At 36.5% G+C, this 24,205-nt stretch overlaps 1 protein-coding gene across 4 annotated transcripts in view; it reads right to left on the bottom strand.

Moving 5' to 3' along the window:
- The window catches only part of RALGAPA2 (Ral GTPase activating protein catalytic subunit alpha 2), a 291,465-nt gene that overhangs the window by 177,912 nt on the left and 89,348 nt on the right, over nucleotides 1–24,205 (bottom strand). For all 4 annotated transcript variants that reach the window (XM_039874353.1, XM_039874357.1, XM_039874355.1 and 1 more), the window contains exons 13-17: nucleotides 23,014–23,162; nucleotides 18,661–18,772; nucleotides 13,123–13,360; nucleotides 9,972–10,136; nucleotides 96–233 (exon numbers count right to left, since the gene is read on the bottom strand). In XM_039874353.1, coding sequence (XP_039730287.1) covers nucleotides 96–233; nucleotides 9,972–10,136; nucleotides 13,123–13,360; nucleotides 18,661–18,772; nucleotides 23,014–23,162 — 802 coding nt within the window. The remainder of the gene's footprint in view (nucleotides 1–95; nucleotides 234–9,971; nucleotides 10,137–13,122; nucleotides 13,361–18,660; nucleotides 18,773–23,013; nucleotides 23,163–24,205) is intronic.

Here is a 24,205-nt window from a genome sequence, read left to right as displayed (position 1 = left end):
ACAGAGTTAGAATATATGTAGAAAGCAATATGACGTGCAGCTTCTTCCCAGGCAAAATCTACAGTTCTACACTAATAACTGGAGCTCCTCCATACCGTGAGAAGACTCTGAGCACAGCAGCTCAGTGACATCAGGAGTGCTGCTGCTCCGAAAGATCTGCTGCTGCTGCTCTGCCACCAGGCAGCCAGAGTCAACTGCGGGTACATTTTCTGACTGTTGACATTCTTCCACTTCTGTGGGCATTAACACAAAACATGCAGGGATGTATTTCAAGATTTAAAAAAATAAGTTCACTACTTAAGACAACTGATTCTGAAAATGTAGTTTTAGATATATTTTTTTCACAATAACTGTGCAGTAAGATAATCTTTCTTCATTTACATCACAAAGTTTCCTATACTTGTTAATAGTAATATTCCACACCCAAAATACATTTTTCTTTTAAGTTCTACAAAACATTTTCTTTTTAATTTAAGTGAAGAAAAAAATTAAAAGAAAAAGCCACAGAAATGGTTGGAATTTCTGGGGTGGGCATGCCCAGGAAAGAGAGATCCAGGAGCTACGTGGAACGGCTCATTTACACTGAAAGGGAGTAGAAAGTAGCATGTGCACGTGTGTGCCCACACCACACACAAACACATTCTAAAGGAAGATAAATGGAAGCATGGAAATTTCAAATCTATTGTTCCTTTTAACGGATATATGCACAACTGCCCCAAATAAAATACTATAATTATTTAATGGCTTATATCACCAAGTGCAATGTTCAATTAACCACTAACGTACAAAAATCCACTAGCCTTTTTAGAGAATCAGTACATATATGACATAAAACAGAAAACCGCAGATGAGTACTGCCCACTGGATAATCTCAGCTAGCATGATTGCAAACTATATGCCCTTAGATAATGAAATCCCTCCTAGCTCATTTCTAAACTTTACGGTTCACTTTAACCCCCAAAGACAACCCGAGGCACTGGAAGATCATACTTTAAATGGAAAGTATGATCTTTCTCTAGAATCTCAGCTTTGGAGTTACGTCATCTTTTGCCTAGGTTATTATAATAACCTCCTAACTAGTCACTGTCCCCCTTTTCTTGCCACCCTCATAACTATCCTCTATGTGGCCCCAGAGAGTTCTCTATGAAACAAAGATCTGATTACGCCACTTCTGTCCTGCCGAAGCCCATTACTGTACAGTCAAGCCCATGCTCCTCACAGTGAATACAGGGCTCTCCTTGATCTCGCCCCACAGACTTGATCCCCCCACAAGGAGCTCTTGCTTACTTTACTCTCCAGCAACCTTAGCCTATTTGGCACACCTGTTGCTCTCCTCTCTTGTTGCTCATCCTCTATGCAAACCTCACATCTGTCCCCTTCTCCCTCCTTCCCATACTGCCTGGGCACTGGTCCTATAGGACTTGCTATGTGGTTTTGCATGTGAACCCCACCACTGCATCCCTCAGCAGACTCCACGCTACTCATGTAGTCATGAAACTTTACATCCAAATAACACCATATTTTCCAAAATAATTAATTAGCTAGAGTTTTACTTCTTCTAAGAAGAGACTGATCAAAATTCTGTCTGTATTATCTTACCTGGCAGTGTCACCCAATTCCTCGCCTGAAATGAGACTCACTGCCAATGTGTCACTCTCTGGATAACCCTTTAATATGAGCCATAAACCAAAGCGCTGGTTCACCCTAAACGAGAAGTTGTCATGTAGGAAGATTCCAAATATGAGACAGGATTTCAACAAAGGACTGCTATTTTGTTTATACTATCTAAATAAAAATTTCATTTAAAGTATTGATAAAAATTATAAGACCTCAAAACTATGACATTTGTGTGATCCTTCACTTATAATTCAGGGTACTAGGTCACAGTCTAAGTTTACATACTGATGGGAAGCTGAGTTTAGGGAGTAAGCAAAAGGAAGGCCAGGGTACGAGAGGCGACAGACTCATTAAAGCCTCGCCCTTCCAGGTTATCTTCACTCTTCTCTTGAATAGCCAGGCAATAATTGTCCAATTTCCCGCAGAGAAACAAAAGACCTACGTACATATTTGTGATCTATCCACACATCCCCAAGCATGAACTAAGCCCTTTTCACAAGTCTACTTCTAGGCTCCTCAGTATTAGGCAACAGAAGCCAAATAATATTACCAGGCCACCCCTTCTGGCTATCTTATTTCATTGTTTATTCTAATTATGCAAGATACTGAAACTTCTGGGAAGTGTTTATATTTGTCAATGAACCTACTTGTTAATCTAATATCAGCAGAGGGAGCCCAAGAGCTTCCTAATTCTCTAAAACATAATTGGCAAGTGCCAGTTTTTATGGATAGGGAGAAGAGTGGGTTTTATTCACTTAAACGTGATGCCAAAAACTGGTAGACTTTGGTTTCTGGGCTATAAGCAGAAACAAGAGCTTGGCCAACACTGGCAGCATCTTTTTAAAGATAAAGAACATCGCCATTTGGTGGGATGCAATACAGTCAGTCACAGCACCATGGCTTCCAAATTCAAGGTTCCCAGTGGCTCTCAACAGAACAGCAGGATGAAGAGCCTGCCATCACCAGCTGGTCTGCCTTCCCAACAGGCTGGTCTAACGCAGCTTTAAGGCTTTGTTTTTGTAAAACTGTTGGTAGGGGCTTCCCAGATGGAGAAAGCCCAAGCCTGTAGAAACCACCAGAAGTGGTGAGACGGACCATCCATGATGAGGATGGGAAAGAATAGGAGAATCACAATGTCAAATGTGCTGTGAGGGCTGTTGTGCTACTGGTGCCCTGAGCAATTCCTATAATTAACTGTTAAGTGATATAGTATGAAAAGAATTTAGAATTCTTCTTATCCCACAATTTAAATCCAATTTCCTGATTTGTAAGTGTACATTTCTTGGCCATTTCTCACACTTTGTACTAAGAATATACTCAATATATATTTTGTATAAATGAATAAATGAACACCAAAAACTTTTTTTTGATATTTTTCCTTAAAAAAAAACAAAAACAAAAAACAATTCTTGAGCTCCCTCTGCTGGCCTTTTATTTGTTAAGAAAGAGCAACTAGTGTTAACGCTCCCATTCTACAGTGTCATAGGGGTTACTCTTTCATAGCAAATGTAAAACCATTTTCACACTGATATGCAAATATCAAGATACAGGATTAACTGATATTCAAAATAGTTAAAAAGAACAATCTAAGTTATATAAAAATTACATCATAAATTCCGGGAGGTCTAATGCATTCTGTTCTGAATAGCACTCAATTTCTTTGGCTTACTTCAAAGAGCTAATTTCTACCTCAGTTTCAGTACATCATTCACTTTCTCTCAAGCATAACTAATTCAATAATCCAAACTTTAAACACACTAACTTTCTAGCTTCTTGATAGTGTAAGTTATACAGCATCATTACTAAATCATTGCTTTCTAAAACTCTACTCAAAGCACCAGAAAAATGATCAAGTAAGGATTACTTAATTTCATTTTTCCCCACTAAGTCTCGGCATGATTAAATTAAGTGTATAAAGTCTTCAGAAACTTCTATTTATTCCAGATGTCTGACTATTTTTCAAAACAATTTCCCTCATTCTTTACTTAGTCTAAGGCTTCCTTAATCAACCTTTTTAAATGGAGTGAGGCTCATTCTTCAATTACCAAAATTCTGGGTTCCATTTACCGCTCATAGAAAGTTGCATAAGCAAAATTAGTAGTAATTTCCTAACTTTAAAACGATTGTGCACAATACCAACTTGACCCTACAAAAATCACGAGAGATGTAAACCAACTCAGCATCTTGAAGTTTCCCACAAGGTTCAAAGGTGAATCAGCCCAGACCCTGACAAATACTTCCTGACAATCGGGAAGTGCTACCTGGAAGCCAGAGAATCAGATGCAGAAGCAGCTAAGTGAGACTTTCAATTAGGTTCCATTAAGTCTCTTTTAGAATGAGGGAAGATCACCAATCTTCTAATTATTACTACTACAATGTTCCTAAAAGAAAAATAAAATCTACCATCTGCATGGCCTGTAAGCAATACAGACTGGCAAATATCCCCAAATAAAAGCAGTTAAAATTGCAAAATAGCTGGAAAGAACTATTCCCACAAAGGAGAAAAAGAGAAATCACTGAAACTGCCAGTTCTACTTCCCACATGGTTATGTAGCTATTTATATTAATGGACTACTGGTGGTTGTGACTTTCCCCAAATTCTGCTGCCACCAAATAGAGTCACAAAGGGATCAGAAGGTAAGTAATGTTCTATTGTTTATATTACTAACAAAATTTGGTGGGTTGAATAGTCATATAGATTAAAAACAAAAACAAAAAATGTTAAATGAAACTAAATTAGCAATCATATTTATTAGTAAAGAACTTGTGGCCAGAAAGTCAACATTGAAAGTGTCTGCATATCATGTATAGGTAGATGTACACCTAGCTAGATCTATATTTAGGAACAAGTTAGCAAGATATGCCAACATAGTAGGATTTAATAATCCTACAAATTTAATAATCTAGTATGTCAAACTGTGGAGAATGTACAATCTAAGACTGAAGACTGATATGCCTCACTCTTGGGCCCAGTCTCTTGATAAGACAGTCACAAAGGACAATGCCATCACTTTAATAGTAAAGAATAAATGGCATCAGACTAAGGCAGAGCTCGCTACTATAGTTGTCAAATGAAAGAGAAAGAACAAACAGCAGATTGTTCTCAAAGTCACTATATTGCTAAGTCCCTTTAGCCCTTGTGCTATAAAATCAGAAATAAGGATGGCAAAGGCAGGAAAACACAGACCCAGCATGGCCTGCTTCATTTTACTCTTAATCAGGATCTCTCAATCTCAGCATTAATGATATTTTGGGTCACATAATTCTTTGTGGTGCAGGTTGTGCTGTGCATCATAGGATGTTTAGCAGCATCCTCCCACCCACTGGATGCCAGTGGCACTATCCCAGTTGTGATCATGAAAAATGTCTCTAGACATTGCCAAATGTTCTCTGGGGGGTAAAATTGTCCCCAGTTGAGAACCACTGCTCTAAATCATATCCAACTTCTGTTGAAACTGTGTACATATATATGAGAATCAAGAATCTGAGTAAACTAAAATATACTCCTGAATGAGAGAAAAGCTTCCAAAATGAGATTATTAACAAAAAGATATTTCTTATAAGAACATATTCCGAACTAGTAAAAACTTAAAACTTCAAACCACAAAAAAATTCCTTTTGGGTGTCTATCAGCCAAATAGAAAGCAAAAATATTTAAAATATTTTATTAATCATCTTTAGGCAGTAGTATTTTTTTTTAAATCAAATCATCAAGCAGTTAATGGGCATCAGTAATTTAAGTGACTGGTGCCATTTTCCCATGTACCATTTTTACTGTTTTTCACCTAGGAAAAAAAGTTTTCTAAGAACCATAGACTTTTAATAAAACTATCTTCTTCACTCATATTCTATAACTTAAAAAATATTATATTTTATGTATTCTAGGGGAATTAAGCTTTAATTTTTCTTTGCTAAACGATAGTATGACATAATTTAGTGATACAGAAAGCCACAATTAGGCTATTGCCAATATTAAATAAATACTAATTTATAATGCCATCTTTCTGAATATAAAGAACATGAAAACATTTCTCTCTTTAGTTAGAAGATTCAGTTTGTCTTAGAATCATTGGGAAAAAAGTAGAATTAGACCTAACTATTCACTGTAGAGCAAAGTAAATCCTTTTGTTTAGGTTTCTATGCCAAAAATCATTTTTGGTGCTCGGAAGTCTTAATAAACCACAAAACACAATGTGTGTAAACCACATGTATCCAAACTCAATTTCAATTGGCTGAAGCCCAGGAACAATGTTTGTCTGAAAAATTAATACTCTTTAGTATTTTTTAAACTCAAATCTCAATAATCAGTATACATCTGCATAAACTCGAATTTTTTAAACTCAAATCTCAATAGTCAGTATACATCTGCATAAACCGATCATTACTTTATACATTATTATGATTTATTAACTCCAAGGAAGCCTTGCCTGCATAATTTTTCCAGTTTATTTATTTTGGGGGAGGCACAGTAAGCATTCTAACATTGACATGCTGTAAAATTCTATGAAAATCTCCTTCCTTTCTTTAGGCACTGTATAGAAGGTACCCTGAGGCAGACATCACTGTTTTCCCTATTAAAATCTATGGGCCAAAAACTCCTCTTATCCTTAACTGGAAATGTAAAGATCAGTGGTGTTACAGAATCTTTTCTTGACTAAGTGCTACTCAATGTCTAACTACATAGAAACGATTATTAATATTCATTGAAAATAAACACAAAGTGCAATGCCCAAGCACTCATGCGTAATGTGGGGATTTTAACAAAGGAAGCAAGGCCCAGAGGCAAGCAGAAGCCCAGAGACATTCACAGACACGTGAGACAGCATTACAGTACCTGACAGCCTGTGAGAGCAAGAGGAGTAAGAAAGACCAGGTAAGAGAGCGCTCATGGTGTGAAGGAGGAGCGGGACGCTTTTAGTGGCAGGCAAAGCCTCAGAAAGGTGGACACAGTTGCTGATAGACTGGCTTCGCTTAGCTTCCAGGAGAGATAAAGTAATAATTATGTCAGAATAACATCAGGATCTTTCACTTATTTATTATTATTATTTTTATTTTCTGGGCTCTCTTTAAATATTTGAAGAAGGTCATTTTAAACTTTAAAGGCAGTCAGTACAAAGCACAGTATTTAATCATAGTTTCTAAATACAGCCAACTCTCAGTCATTCTGATGATATGAGAGAATGAATGGACAATCCACAAGTAATCTTATTTTAGAATGTTTTTATATTTAGGCTTTCCTTGTTTTCTGCTGTGTATCAGATTTGCATTTGGGCTGTTTATTTGAGCAGACATTAAAATCATTTTTCCTGTCCTAAAGGACACAAACAAAAAAAACCACAGTGAGGGAGTGAAAATAAAGTCTAAGATTAAAATTGTTCTATAAATAATAATTCAAAAATTGGTTTACTGAGAGCTGACTGTATTCAAAAGCAAATCATTTAGCAAATTAAATATCCTAAAAACTTAAGAACACATAAAAGTCAAGTCGAACATTAAAAGATTTGATAAATGGAAAAAAGATAAAAATCTCCATGAAACTCACCCTTTTATATCACATTTCATGCTTATTAAATCCATAATTTCCTATTATGAACTTTATAGTGTTCTTAAGTTTTTTATATGTTGCTAATCAAATGACCATTTGAGAAAATAGATGGACACAGGAAGAGAATGTGCCTCATGTATATGAAACCACCATCAGTAAAATCAGTTTTATCCTTGTAACAAAAATATAAAGGTTTACTTGCTATTTTATTATCTTTATGTGATTTTTGACACTAATGAAATAGAACTATAAACAGTAGTGACACATTTGTAAAAGTATAACAAATTTTTTACTTTCCTCTTTCCCCTTTCCTGTGGCCATCAGTACTCCTCATTCTAATTCCCATTCTAAAAGACTACCTGCAATGCAATTACACTATCATTCACAGGCATGTAAAATAATATTTAAGTGAAAATGACTTCCATGTAAACATTAAACTGATTTAAAAGATTTGTTCATCTCTCAATGTCAGAGACATTTTATTTCAGCATTGTTTTAAAAAGTTTTCCTTTTATAAATAAAATAATTGCGTTTTCCCAAAATCACTGGTTATTTTAGATATAATTATAGAATAATTATTTTGTGTGGAAATTGACTTGTTTTAATCATTCATTTTATACATCTAAAATTTCAGCATAATTCACACTCAGGGACAAAGTTTTACTTTATAACTCTTTAAGACTCTCCTTGACAGTCCTTTTAAGTTGCAAACTAGTGTATTCTCTGTTAAACTGTCATTTCCCTACCCTGCAATTGTTTATTTTATATCTCCCTCTTGCCACCATCACAGACATTTTCTCAAACTAAGTGTAGTCTGTGAGGCAAATCAAAATAAAATAATCTTAAATTATTCTCTTACTGGGATTGGGGAAAAGTCACTTTCAAATGAGTCTTCCATAATAAATATCTTAATGCTAAAAGTAGCAAAAACTAACTTCATGATCTGCTTGCTCTCTCATTAAAAGATGGCCTATACACAAATCAAAATCTACCATGAAAACATTCTAGGCCTTTTTAAAGGACAAAAAGGTGAATTATTACATAATGTAAAAATAATAGAACTGAGGAAAATCACTAATATTTAGTTTTTATAGATTAATTTTATAAATCATGATATAATAAATTCTTGAGAGACCACTGCTTTCACAGGCAACAAAAAAGATTCATAATATTTTATAATGAATACATACATATATATATGTAAAATATACAAAGATAATAGATCTAACCAACTCAATAGCTCTCATCTCCATTATATTTTACAGGTTATGGTTTCAAGTGTTTTTTAACTTAATTAATCCCACAAAGACCAGGTTTATGGTTTTTAAGTGTCATATTCTACAAATACTTTTACATGATTTTGTAAAAGTTTCTATACTATGGATTTTCAGACACCTGAGGACACTAACAAACAGAACCTCACTGGCATAAATGTGCTAAGGATTTTCTAAAACGTACTGGTGTCTCTACCATGTTGTTGGTCTAAAATATCTGTTGAAAAACTAAGATGCAATCTCTTCTACAGCTGTGTTTTAGCCAAGTAGTAGCATATGAAACATGCCAGGTCCAATAATTTGCTGCTCATTAAAATGTGAGAAAAAAGTTTTAAGAAGTGTTTTGAATGATCAGTTTTATTATCATAGTAATTCAAGGGTTGTGAGGGACAGCAGAAAGTCTGAGCAGCTCAGGCAGGATGCTACTTTATCATAAACTTCTATTCTGATCTCTTTCTTTTAAAGATCCAGAAATGGAAGAAAGCAGTTTTGGGGAGTTGGGATGAGATAGGAAATCAGTGAATAAGCCTCCCTAAAAGTTGCCTCTTAATCAGGAACAGGGTCTTTCCTCAGGGAAGAGGAAGCAGGAAAGCAGGAAGAAGTAGAATAGGAGGTGAATGTAAATAAGGTGATAATTACCAACAAATGCTATAGAAAAAAAGCATGAGACAGTTAGGGTTAAGGTATAATATATTTTCATAAAACTCCAACAGGATTCTAAGTCACCTTTACTAAGCTCTGTAAAATATGTTGTATAAATAAATCTTTGATTTATGACCAGAGGATATTTTGACTTTCTGTAGTCAACATGCTGAATATCAATTACAATTGCATTGTATTATTGATGCAAAAAGCTAGAGAAAACTCAGATAAATTTGTTTTAAACTTAAGTTAAGGCCTCAAAAACACTGGGTCGGGGGCTTTATATGTTCTTATTAAATACTGGATATAAGCTTACCTTTTAAAGATTTCTCTTTTTGTTTTAAGAGAAAAGTGTAGCAAAGCAGTCTGACTAACTAGGGGTTCTTGGTCAAGTTTCTGTTAATTTTAACAGGCTGTAAGGACATCATCTATAGGTATGTAAAGCTCAATTTTCCAAAGGTGCAAAAATTTAAATGTCTCCATCCAGTCCTGAAAACTAAGTATACTATTCCCCTTTTCCTTGCTGGAACAAGTTGCCACATGCTCTCAAGATTATTATGTCCAACAACAACAATGATGCAACTAGTTGTGTGATTACTAAGAATCTATTTCCTCAAGGTTCAAAGAAAACACCTATAATCTCTTTTTACACAAACATCTCTCACAATATTAACACCTCAAGTTCTTTTTTCACAAAGAAAGATTTAGAAATAAATATCAAAAACTACAATTTGAAAAGTAACCAGAATAAAAGTTAAATGATATTGAGACAATTTAATAAAAGTTCTAGTATTTAAGTTCTGAGTCTGATTTTAAAACTTTTACATTTTACTCCTATAAATCCATTTTAGATAGCAACTAAACCTTTGGGAAATATTTGAATAAATGCTTACCAGTTGCTTTTTGGCGAACGATATTTCTTGCTTTCTCAACTCCTGGTGCCCCAGATGTGGTGGCACTCCTAAATCGCATTGGCTCAGTCACATCTGGGTGGTTCCGCCAGCTAAGAGAAAAGGATCTCCCCACAGTGGTTCCTTTCTGAGAATCTAGAACACAGCCTGATAAATGATAAAACAAGAAAAAGAATCTAAAGGCTGAATTTGTTATTATTCATTTCATAGCCTGTTGCTCGGCAAATTTCATACCCACGATTATATATAATCAGCAGTTTCTCTTGTTGCAAATTAGTACCAATTCCTTATATTGTAATTTAGGAAGTTATCTAAAAATTCCTGTTGCTAAAGTATTTTTCAAGCATCTCCAACAGTCTCATTAAAATTATATTTTCATAGTAGTCACTCTAATGTAAAAAATTAATGCACTTTTCTCAATATAAGCACAATGTCAAATGAAGTTATACCACTGCTCCTGGAACACCCCAAAACTACTTTTATAAGCCAGAATATTAGAGATCCTGATTTTAGAAAAATATTCCATCCTGTAGGCAGCAACCTCTCCATGAATTCCCAAGAGACATATATGCCTATATATTATAAGTAGAGTCAGTCGAATGAGCAAGAAAAATGAAAATCTACAAATTATATATCCTATTTTAGTGAAGCTACAAAACAATAAAATATTACAGCTCTGCTATTCAACTTCTCTTCTTTCCTCTCATATTTCTCTGGTCAAATATTTCAATGAGTAGTCAAGGATCCAAAAGAAATACAGGAAAAAAAGAGAATGAGACACTAAGAAATTTCTGCATCGATATATATGGCCAGTGGCTGCCACTGGCGGCTTGTTTTCATACCCAGGTTCCTCTGAGAGTGTATTTTGTTTCCATAAGTCCAGTGCTTAAAAGGCAAGTATTTCTACAATGAATATTTAAATGTTTTTAGAATAAAGCAATATTATAAATAAATCAGAAATATGTGCCATAGTCATTAATTAAATTTTTTCTGTATTCTGAAAATAGTGTTTTTGATGTTGTTTACCTTTCTAAGACAAGCTTATTTTTTTCCATGATTCTATGTGTTCAAACAGTGGGAAAGAAGAGAATATTGTGGGGGCTGGTGGAGAGGGGAGATTACAAAAATTTTAAGAGACAGGGAATGTGCTTAATTTGAGAAAATCCTTACCTCCTGTCTCAGCAACTTCTCTCATTCTTAAAGGCACCCCTAGTCAGGTAGACTCTCTTCTGGACTAAGAACCAAAGTCTTAGGGAGCCAAGTTCCTGGCTAGGAGATCCTCTTAAATTCTGGGTTGACACAGAGTCCCTCACAACTGCTACAGAGGATGAGACAGAAGGCCAAGGGCCCAGGCTCTTGGTTTCATGCCCCTACTTCAATCCCAAATCTTTGGTTTAATATACTTTTTAGGAAGGGCTCCTTACAGCTTCAAATGGGGGAAAAAAAGGATCTGCTGCTAAAATATGTTAGAAAATCATTATATTAGACAGTCTAAATCTTATCTGGGATTAAACTGTTCCGCTAGAATGCTATGTACTTAAACTACTTTGTTTTGGCTTCTTCCTAACTTGCTTTTACTAACTGGTGCTTTGGCAAGCCATTCACAGATTGCAATTACAAGAATTAGTCATGTTAATTACATGTCTCTATGGTTAATTAAACATCATAATTGGTTCACACCTCCCAGTATACATATCTTCTTGTGTCTTTTCTCACAGTGACTCTGGGCTTCAACATGTGACTTACTTTGGTAGCAAAACTGAGCAAATACATATTTGAAATGTACTTGAAAATTTGGGCTTGCCAACTATCTGCTCCTGGAACTCTGAGCTTTTATACAAACAATCTCAACTAGAATGCTGGATGATGAAAGATATATGGCCCAGTTACTCCTATTTGCCCCAGCTCACAGCTAGCCAACCCCTAGAAATAGAGTTGCCTAGATGATGATTCCATAGTCTAGCTGGCTGCAAAAAAATAAGTGAATCCAGCAGAAAAACTGTCCAACTGAGTCCAATCCAAATGTCAATACATAACATCATGATTTAAAGAAATGATCATTAGTTTAAGCCACTGTATTTGGGGGTGATTTGTCACACAGCAAAAGCTAAATGACACAATTTATAATAAGGCTACTGTTGAAGTTGTAGTCTACCACAGCAAGCAATGTACCCTTTATGAGTTGTTGAAGAAATTTCTACCAGGTCTTAGAGAAAGCTATGTATCACTAAGCAAGTGGACCGTTTTTACCTTTTGTACTTGGTGATTCGCTGATGAAGATCAGAGTCAAATCCAAGGTTGCCCCATTCCTACCTCCCTGGCAAGCACATGAGGGAGGGGCTCTGGAATGCATTTTGGCATTTTGACCATTCTTGTAGCTCAAATCCCCTTCATTTTGCCCCAATGTCTTTATGTCTTTTATCTATTGTATTATACGTATTTCCACAAGCTGACTCAAATCTTTATATAGTACACTGGAGTACAAGTGAATTAATCCAAGGACTGTGTCACACCCTTAAAAACAGTAATGAATATAGGGGCTGCCAAAATGTTATTCCCAAAGAAACCTCTACTGAAGTTTTCCACCCTGATCTGACTCTAAGTCTCAAAACTGTTTTTACCAAGAAACATAAAGCCAAAATGACTCCCATCTGAGGCAATCAGATTTTTTCCACCTTTCCTAGGGAGGCAGTACGATATGTTTTAATAGTGTGGCATCTTGAGTTGGACTTGCTTGGCTTTGATTTCTGGCTTTATCGCTTCTTAGCTATGTGATCCTGAATGAGTCTGTGGACTCCGATTTTCAGTTGCTTTGAGATATATGGATAGTAATGTCTACTTCACAGGGACAATGAGGGTGAAGAGAGAGAATATGTACAAAGCACTAGCCATTATTATTATTGTTTTTACTGCTACTACTTCCCTTTATCTTCCTTCTTCTTCTACAGCTTCTTCATAAATTCATCATCCTCATTAAATGGACAGAGTGCTATGAGATACAACCTAATGCCACCATTAAGGACACTGACTGTATGGTTCAGTTTATTATGAAATTTCACGCATTAATTGTTTAGGTGTATAAATACACACTGCTTCTCAGATATCCGGTCCTGCTCTCGAAGAGTGGAAATACCTTTGCCTCGTTGTTTCTTTTCCTTTTGTTCACTTAATTTGTCCAGAGGTAGGTTTGTCATCTCAACTCCATAAACAGTTTTCGCAAGCACAGCTGTCAAGGAGTCCATGATGTTGGCCCACTCGTTTATGAGTTCCTCCCACTCTGTGAGAGAGGACAGCACACCAAGGAAGTCGTCCCAGAGCTCTCGAGAAATGTACACACAGAGGTTTGCTCGGATCCAAGCCACAATGAGCGTCTAGAACCAACCGAACAAGAGAATTCATCATCTCCTTTGGAAGAAGTATAATTTTTAACAAAATATTTTAAATTACTATTAACAAAATTAATTTTAAAATAAAAAGTACTTTTGGATATTGTTTTTATTTTAATTTTTCAAAATTCTGATCATTGCAATCAGGATTTGAGCAACTGTGAAGTTAGTTATCATTATGACCAAAGCTACTGATTCGAAATTATTCTAGTTCAGTGGCTGGTCCTGGCATAACTGGGTTGGAAGACAAAGCTCTCAGTACAATAACTATTCTGTTTCCTGAGACACTCTTTACAGTGGCTACTTCAAATCTCCTCTTCTATATGTAAACCTCTAACTTTTCCCTGGATTTTAGCAGATGAATTCACTGCAGACTTCAGAGAAAACAGAACCTATTAAACGAGAATGCCCTCAACCTCTGCCCACAAGACCCACGCATTCACCCAGCTTCTTCTCCACCTGCAGGCTCTAAGTGAAGAGGGGCTCCTGCTCTTCTACACTTGTCTTTACCTCTGCTCTGGATCTCTTCCTCAGTCTTTGATTCCATTAACCCCTCCTCTCTTTTATCTCCAATCCATCCTACTTCCCCAGCTCCTCCCATCAGCTTTTAAACATGTTCCAATTCTTCCTCATCCTATTAAAAAAAAAAAATCAAAAAAGTTCTTTTCCCAGATTCTAGCTAGAGCCCCTTTCTCTTCTCAAAGTCAAATTTCTTTGAAAGAATGTTGCACACTCACTCCACTGCACTTCTCATCTCCCAGTCAACCAACTGCTCTTTCTTCCTCCTATGCTACTCCATCTTCTGTCTGGGTTTTGGTCTCCATTCTCATGGCTCCAGTTAACATCTGTGTACTATTGAATTCTGAATTTCCATGTTCAGCCCAGACCTCTTTGCTGGTTTCCTGACCTAGGTATCTGCTTACTAGATAGCTCCACTTGCATGTTCTATAGGCACTTATAATGCAGCATTAATAGTAAAAACAATCCAATTTCTTCCATTGAAATTCTTCTAATTCCTTGACCTGGTTTCTCCTGTTCCTTCCTTCTCTTCTCTCCCTTTTGCCTCTTTAACTCCCACTCATTCTTCAGGTCACGACTTGGACATCACTTCCTCCAAGGTGTCCCTGGACTGCCACTCCACTTCCAGCTTCCAGTATGTAGCCCTCAGTTCCTACAGTTCTCAGCATTTCCCCAAATAGAGACTTTATCACTCCTTTCCTAAAGAGTCTATTCACTTCTCTGTGTCTCTCCTCTAGTCTTAGGGTCCACAGCACTGGAACTGGTCACATGGAAAATCTTACAAGATAATTATACACATATTCTGGATATTTCCTTACCTTGAAATTGCCCAGTTCCTCATCTCTGCCAAAATATTTCACATCCTTTAAAATTCAAATCAAAATTTATCTCCCTTGAAAGAAGTGCCAAGTCCATCTCAGATAAGATGCTTTCCGAATTTTAGTAGAGGAATCTTTATATCCAAAACTTGTATAACTTCCCTGCTCTGTTGTCAGAGCTAAATGTACTTGTTGAGGTGCCAACTTGCAAATATTTCTGCCCAACCCAGTAGCAAATAAGCTCCCACTGTTATGGGGAGTTGTGTTATGTGTGGAATAGGGGTAAATTTGCTTTTTTAATTAAAAGAGAAAATTTTATTTAACACACACACAGGGAAACTCTGAGAAACAGAAAAGTCTGAATTAGACAGGCCTGTTCTGATCACTTGAAAAATCTCATTTAAAGTGATCCTTACACAATGTACCTTTTGTCTATGTTTCGATTCATGTTTATTACACTTTTTAAAGGAGTAAAATTGTTAACGTTGAGATAAACTAGTAAGTATATTGAAAACAACGTTTTAAACACTTGCACTTAAAATATGATTCTAAGATGAATGAATTTTTTAAAAATTAAGAACAATGCAAAATAAAAAGTTAATAATTTTATTATTAGTACTTTATTATATAATTACATATTTTTATTATGACTAAAATGCTAGCTTCTGTTTGTTCATTTCTTACTCTCCTGTTTTCAAAATGCGTTTGAGGCCATTACCACAAAGCGCCTATACACAATAAAATTCGCAGTTGTTTTGGTGTAGTAAGATGCCCTAAATTGAGAATCTAGCATTGGCTTCACTTTATTGACTAATTATAAATCAAGGAATGAACAATGACTTCCTGCAGCTTACAAAATTCAGCTTTGCAAATCTCACAAACATGTACACAGAACTATTGAATCATCATCATCATTCACAACTAACAGCATTTCCACACAGAGAAAAATCACAAAATATGGTCAAGGGGTGACAAGTGGCACCTTTGGAGAAGGCAAGGGCACCCTTTTAACAAGTTACCCGTTTTTGAGAGGAAGAAGGAAAGAGAGCCCCAGACTCGGGGTTCTGTCACTATCTTGAATTGCGACCTGGACAATTTACTTGGGTTTTCTGGAGTTATATTTCTCGTTAAAAAAAAAAAAGTTGGAGAAGACCATCTCCCAGATTCCACAGCACTGAAATTCATGTTTCATCAAATACATCTTGGCATACAAGCTGTATTTAAAAAAAAAAAAACACCTTCACTCGCAAATCACTACAGTTTTAAAGTAATGGTTCATACTATGAATAAAAGGACCATAGTCCAAATTTCCTGATATACTTTCAGAGCTTCAAGCATAAGGTCACAGCACTGATGATAGATTAAAACATCATTTAGAGCAATCACTATTATTTGGTAAATATTTAAAACTGCAAAACTCAACTATCTCCTTATTTAATAGTTTCCTTATTCAAATTAGAAAAAAAAATAAGTACCTGGCAATTGTAGACAGTCTATGTGACCAAATGAATTATAATTAGATAGCACATTTTAATTTTAGTATGGGATGAAGATGATGCCCACTTAATTGCCTGGCAGTTCATCCAGATCTTTTACATTTTTCTCTCCCCCTGGATCTCACAAAAGCACTTGGGGGATCAACAGATAATCATACATTCCAAATGAATCCACTTTCATTTTTATGACAATGTTGCAAGATAGGAAGGAATTCTTTCCTGACTGGGACAGATTAGGGAAGAGACTTTGAAATGATTTGTTCAAGGCCACATAGCTAGAAGTACCAGAGCTGGGGACAGAACCCAGAATCCATCTAACTCCCAAAAGCTCATCTTCTCTCCATTATTTTATGGTTAGTTCTTAATTTAAGCATTCTTCTTGATCCATCTAACCATTGACAAAATAATAACTACAAGGACAACATCAAAATCATTAATAATCCTGGACTCAAAACCAATCTTCAAGTAAGACCTGACAAGATTTCTTCATTAATGAAGGGAATGTATCCCCTGCAAACCAAAGCCAACCAATCAAACAAAAAACACAACTCCACAACAGTCTTGCTTGATTTGGTGACAAGTTCTCACTCTAATTCCAACACACGTGGATGCAGGGCCAGGCAACTGGTGAGGAATGAGGCCTAAGCACCTGCCAGTCTGAGCGTGGCTTCAGTCCATATCATATGGCAGTCTCAGTCCCATCAGAACTAGGAGATCAGGAAGGTGCTGACAGATATTCCATGAGAGTCACAGCAAAGTGAGCAGAGTATCTGTATTTCCAAGAGGGCAGGCAGCAAATCAAGTGGTCAGTACCACCAATAAGGCAAAAGCAGAACAAAGTTGGACACTCACTAAAAGTTATGTGCAGACCACTTCATATATCTAATAGAGAAGCAAGGCAATCAGAGTACAAGTGATTGTACTATTCAGGAGGCAAGTAAGTACATGCCAGTTATTTCTGAGGTCTCTCATACATTTTTCATAAAGTCGAGATCATCCAATCATATTAAATTATTAAAAATTAATATGAACAGCTGCATTCTCTTATGAATGAGAGTAATTAGCTTTATTTAAAGAACTAATTTCTCTTTTTATCGCCTTAATATATCCTACCTGTATTTTAAATATGCTATTAATATATATCCTCCAAAACCACCTTCACATCAACTGAAGAGGTAAATTAACTTCTCCCTATAACTGTCCATTCCAGCTCATGATTCACTATGCTTTCTCCTATAAAAGGGCTCAGTCAGGCCCATCCATTGTATTCATGCCTTTATTTGTGTAGTAAGTCACATTTTTCCAGTCCTTTCACACTGTTCTCTTTCAAAAATGCTTCATAAATTCTATGTGTCCATAAATACTAGTGCTTTCTAATAGTTGCAATAGGCTAGCACCCTCAGTACCTTTAAAACTTCCACTTCACAGGCAGTTATCTTCTGCTTTCTCTTCTCTCCCCCTCAGGGCAATGTCAGATTACTCATGTTCTTAACTCTTCTAATCATGTGAGATAGCCATGTCCTTGGCTCTCTGCTTCCACCTATGGTCAGGACTTTATCCAGGACTTTATTTCTGCAGTTCTCCTCTCTCCCCAACAGATTACCTTGTTTTCCTTCACTGGACCATCCCCACTCGCAAGAAAATATACTTTAATATCAACCACCTTAAATCCTGCACTCCACACATGCCACCCACTCCAGCTTGTTCAATTTTCCTCCTCCTTTCCACGTCGATACCTCTGCAAAGCTTTGATTATACCTACTCCCTCCGCTGCCCAGCTCTCATTTTCTCCTCCATGCATTCCAAGTGGACTTCCTTTTCCTAGAACATTCTCAACCACTTACATATTGTCAAAGCCAGTGGTAAACTGTCCATTCTCCTCTTACCCAATACTCTTATCCGGGTATCTGCCACTCTTATCCTTGGTCCATGGCCACTCTTTCCCAGCATCTTCGGCTGGCTCCTCCCCTTTGCCACTCATGGAACTGGCCCTATGACACATATTTTCTCCCTAGGTTAGCCTATCTGGTCTTGTGGCTTTAAATACAATTGCCCAACACACCAATGGCTCCTTTTATTTCTAGCCTGAACTGCTCCCTGACTTTATTCCCATTCCCATGCTTCTGATCATCCTTTACCACTTCAGTTCCACCTAGCCCGCAGCTCAAGGCCATCAGCTGTTATCATTTTCTTAATCTCTACCAACCTCAAGCAAATCGAAAGAAGAAGTAGATGGCAGACAGGCAGGAAGGCCTAAAAAAGCTTTAAACTAATTGTAAAGAAGAGATTACAACTTTCAAGACAAAGCTAATAAGTAAAAATTTCTAATTAAAGTTCTAGAAATTTAAAGTTAGTTTAATTTTACTCTTAAATTTCTCAGTGATTAAAACTAATTTGCTGTAAAATCTGATTCATTTTTTGCATTTGCAGTGTTTTAATGAAAAAGACTTACCCTAAACAGTAACCCTGCCAAGCTCTGGGCAAATAAGTCCTTTATTTGTTTATCCTTTGGCTTCTGCATGACAGCTTCTGTTATCCTGAGTAGTATTTGCAACATCTGTTCCCTGGGCCACCCAAAATAAAAGCTCATATTATTAATCACATCTCCAAATCACTTTAATTTATACATATGAGGAATTCTCTTAGGAATTCAGCAACATCGATAAACATGTATTACTCAAAAGTATTAAAAATCTGAAAGCCCATTACATAATAAATACCATATTTTACCAAAATGAGCTACCTTATGTTACAACAGTTCTAAAAATATGCCTCCTATGTCCACTTCAATCGGCAGGATAAAACAGGTATCATCCTAGCCTGATTTTTCTCCCCCTGCAAAAAGACAAGATTGTCTCTACAACTGCGGTGGGCACTCAGTGAACAGCTGTATCTATTTGACCTTATGCAGCACTCTTTAATTTTCACATCCATTATTTTACTTAACCTGTACAATCTCCCTATCTATCTTTGTGACAGAAAACAAAACCAACTTTCTGATCTTTATTCTGGGGAGATATGCAGTCAACACCATAGTATGACTGAACTCCACAGTACTCTCATCGGTAGGAAGGTTTGGAAAGGTAACTGTTGGTCACTGTGAGGCATGGAGCTTTGTGCCTGGAAGATTCTGATTCTCTACCATGGAAATCATGATATCTCAGTTACAGTGTCCCTCACAGAAGGGTCTTTTAATGTAAAAGGCCTTTGAAGATTATAAAGCACTAAAGAGACAAAATAACACTATTAATTATAATAGTAATAAGTTCTTTAGAACAGCCACAAGGTATTTTTCTTTCTTATGGCTAAGTTACACTCTTCATAGCAGAGTGTCTGCTCATTTCTTCTTTTCCTGAATCCCACAGAAACTGATAACATGTTATCTTTTGTATATAAGGGAGGTCTATTTGTTCTCTGAAGGAAATCACCCTAACCATTCATTTATCTTTCTAACTTTCTCCTTGGTTTTACTGCTCTTTAGTGATAAAATAGAGAACTGGACAAAGTCATCTAGTCCAAGTCAGATAATGAGATCTCCAAATCATAGTTCCTTTATACTTTTCTCCTACTTTTACATATTGAGATGGTATTTTTTCTTAACAAGATACTGAATCTCATTAAACTTCTCATGGTTAATGACCTCTAGAGACTTCCTGCCTTATTTGCAGCTGACCCCACTGGATTTTCATCCTGGGGTTATCTGTTGGCAAAATTCTCACAGCATTCTGGTCTACCTGTTTGCTTGTCCTATGCACTGCCTATGGATTCTGGAGCACAGAATAAGAAGAGCTATCAAGTCACAGGATATCTGGGCAAGTGTGCATGGAGTGGGCAGTGAATGAAAAGAAGAGAGGGTGGGAAGAAATGGCACAGAGCTGAGGATAGCCTGTTTCTCACCACATTCAGGGTCCCCAGGCCCCTTCACAGTCAGAGGAAGGGCAGCCCCCAGTGTCACCACTGCCTGCTCATATTATGATGCTTAAGACAATGAAAAAAAGACTCCTTTCACACCAATAGTTATATACCCATCTTGTGGACATGATGAGAACAAGAGAAATAATAATTTCAAATAAGACCTCAGTCATGAGAACAGGTATAAAAAAATGCAAACTTGATCGAAGCAATGACTGACAAAGACACAGGATTAATTTAATTTCTGAACCTATGAAAGCTTAGAAATCCATGAAATTCCTTTGCAGAGTCTTCTGGAAGAAAAAGAGGATGAAAAATTATCTCGAGTTTGGAAAAATCTTTCCTAACAGTTTGACTTCAGCTTGTTCCCTTCTATTTTGTGAAACACTGACTTTTGTCATCTTTGTTAAAAGAGAACTGCTCAAAGAGTGTAACAAACTTCTATCAAAGCACATGAAATTATGCCCATAAGCTATCTTTTTGTTGGCAGAGGAATAAGGTTTTCCTGCACTTTATTATTTACTCTATTATCATGATTTCACACAGATAGTATTGGTCCTCATTCACACACCCGTATTCACCATTTTGGGACCATTTCTTAGCACTTTCCTGGCTACAGCCCTGGGCTAAACCACCACTGTTTAAGGCCACAGACCTTGTGATCCACCCATTGCACTGTTTCTTCTACACATGGCAGTCAGAGAGATATTCTGGAAGCATAAATCAGATTTGTGTTGCACACAGAGAGGTAGCTAATGTCCTTCCTGTGTCCTGCAAGGCCCTGTGCAATCTGGCTCTGGCCAGAGCTGGCCCCGTCTCATCCCCTCCCACTATCCCTCTTCCTCTGTCTGCTCCACTACATTGGCTGCCATCTTGTCCTGCCTGGAACATACTGTGCTTGTGACTTGCTGTTCCTTCTACCAGGAATGCTCTTCCCTCAGACCTCCCCATGGTTCATTCCTTCCTTCCCTCAGGGCTCTGTTCAGGAAGGCCTTCCCTGATACTGATGAAAAAAACTCCTGTGCTCTCCACACTGTCCCCTTCCCCAGCTTTCTTGTACTTCTTAGCACTTAATAGTACTGAAATTGCTTCTGTGTTCATTTTGTCTGTCTATGTGAATGGAAATCTCATGAGGGTAGGAATAGTATCTGTCTAGTTTATCCTATATTCTCATAGCAGAAGCCTGACAGTTCTTTACTGGATGAAAGAAAGGAGGAAGGGAGGGGAGGGGAAAAGAGGGAAGGAAAAAAGGGAATTCATAGATTGTCTGGTACTAAAATATGTAAGAAAATCTTCTAGGGAAACAGGTCACATCCCTTCCTATGCTCTATTGACTATATCTTGGTGAGTATTTTCATCTATTTCTATAATTTTTTTTTATACTTTTACCTGGACATTTCTGAATTGTTAAAGAACAAAGAACTGCTTAATTTTATTTCTTAAAATTTCCACAAAAAAAATATAAAAAATATCAAAATACCAGCAATATATTGAACTCATAGTTTTAAAAGGAAAAAAAAACCATCAAAAATATTATTGATATAACTGTGGCATCAAGGAATAGATATTTCAGTTGAAAGCATACCAGCAGTTCTCATCATTTTCAGTATTACTGACACAGCATCTGTTTAAATCATTTTGTTCACCACTCTAATATTTCCAACTTTAACAACTGCTTCTTGGCAAACAGTGCTGGGAAAGATGACAGTGGAATTTGTGTCTTAAAATAAGTATTGTGATACCTGAAGTTTCTGTATTAGTAAACTTTCTGCAGTTCAGAATTCCTCTAGGCCTATACTTCTCTCATCTGAGAAAGAAAGGGCTGAATTCAGTGGCCCCAAAGGCCTCTGCCAGCTCAGTCCTGCTCATTTATATGGTTTTTGCTACCTGCAGACAGACCCTTCCAAAGCACCCTTTGTGCTAACTCAAGGATGTCCAGAAAGGACATCCAGACCAAAGGCCTGGTAACAAAGACTCCCAAGAATTTCCAGGAGGTAAGTATGCCATCAGTGCTGGTCTGCAGTGGCCATAGTGGACTGAGAGCTGAGGCCAAGGAACACTGAGAGGAGTGCTAACCACTGCCAGGCAAGCAGTGAGGACAGTTTGTCTGCTTGAAGACGGTGGCTGTGGCGGAGGAACATGTAAAGGGTGGACTAAAGAAACATTTTAAAGCAGAAATGAGAGGCTGCCTTTCTGATGCATTAAGGAAGAGCAGTGGAAAGTAGCTCTGAGGCGCTCTGGTCTATGGCTTTGAACCTCTGAAAACACCTCAGAAACTGGAGTGATGTGAAGACATTCATTATGGGAGAAGGGCATGGGGAAAAAACCTAATGCATTGTTTACCTTTAGGGATATTACAGAAAGACCAAACAAAAACAAAAAATGAAAATAAAAACACTTTGCATAAGTATATTTTAACAACGCCATTATATTTTAGACTATACTATTTGTTCATTGCTCTGACAATTTATCCTTTAAAAGAATTGTTTTTCCAAAATCAATTTAAAACTTCGTTTGAAGCAATACAAGTCAGTTAACAGCATTTTGGAGAACTTACAAACTCTCCTGGGCTTATGAAGAATGGTATTATAAAATATCAGTTATATTGCTTTTCCACAAAACTGATGTCAGTTTAAATTGGAGAAATCTAATATTAAAGTAATAAGTCCATTTACTCTTAATTCAAGAACATTTTTAAAATCAGTAATGAAAATAAATGAATTACCAAAGTAATAGATACTTAATTTCTTCATAAGTCACAGAAACTATTATAAAAGACTGATTATCTCTTACTATTAACTCTGTAAAGCCATATAAGTGGAGGCTGTAACATTTAATTATGTTGAGAAACAGAAACATCTTTTTTATATTAATTAATTTGAAATAATCTTACCATGTCTTTTTATTCATTGTAAGCTCCATTATCATGCGCCTAAAAATAATCAAAACAGCTTTACAAGCATCAACTTGTTCTTTCAAGAGCATGGGAACTTCAGCACATGGTTCCAGCAAAAAGACATTTGCAGCGTTTGTCAGAAATACCTTACAACAGACAAATTTTACATTAGAAAATATTTTAAAGATATAAATCTGAATAAATTTTGCTTAAGGATAATATTACTATACCAATGAATCACCTTTGAGTTAGTTCATTTAAGGTAAGTAGTACCAACACATACTCAAGACTTTTTTGTTTACTTCTTAGAATTACTTAAATACTGAAACACCTGAAAGACCTTTCCTAAAAAAAATTACTCTTACATATTATTATTGGAACTTAGAAATGTTATGAATTAGAAAAGCTTTTGAAGACTTCTTTTTGACATCCCATAAAAAAAAAAAAAGGAAAAGAGAGAAAAAAGATAGAAAGTGGTTCAAAAGAACTATCTTATTATTGTTGAATCTCCCAGTACGTGAACAACTTGGTGACAGGAAGCACGTCCAGAACCACTCAACAAGGGTGTGGACCTCTAGGAGTGGTGAAATGCCAGGAAATAGCCAAAGCCACATGATTAACATTACACATATCCCAGGAGCATATATTTTAAATATGAGAACTACATTGGGCAGTAAAAGAAAAAACCTAAGCGAATTCTTTAGAAACAGATTTCAAAAAAAAAAAATTTAGGCTCTGTCTCAAACCTTTAGTATACAAAGTTACAGTCCTCTACTATCAGGGGTATTTCAGTAGAAAATTGTGAGAAGCACTGACCCAGGCTATCCATTTAGACAGATGATCCTCACAACCCCTTCATTTGTCTGAGTTGTCAATTGAGGTGGGAACGGATCTGCTCCATCTATCTAGAGTTATATTCCCTCTTAACTCCTTTGTGTTCAACAGCACAAACTCAGAGGATCTGAGAACACACAGAACTTCTCTGGCTCACCTGTAGATGAAATCCATTAATACAACATCTCAAACAGATGTACAAACTGACCGAAGAAATAAAAATATTCAAAAGTCAAGTGGGTGAACTAAAATGTTGACAGCCTCTACGATGATCTTATGGAATATTAAAAAGGCATCATGTTCCAATTTTCCAGGAAGAAATCACTAAATAAGCACTATAATAGTTGATAAACAA

This window comes from Pteropus medius, unplaced genomic scaffold, assembly GCF_902729225.1.
Source record: "Pteropus medius unplaced genomic scaffold, Ma_sr-lr_union100, whole genome shotgun sequence".
Taxonomy (NCBI): Eukaryota; Metazoa; Chordata; class Mammalia; order Chiroptera; family Pteropodidae; genus Pteropus; species Pteropus medius.
Note: the sequence above shows the minus strand (reverse complement) of the source record. Positions and strands in the feature narration are given on the sequence as shown.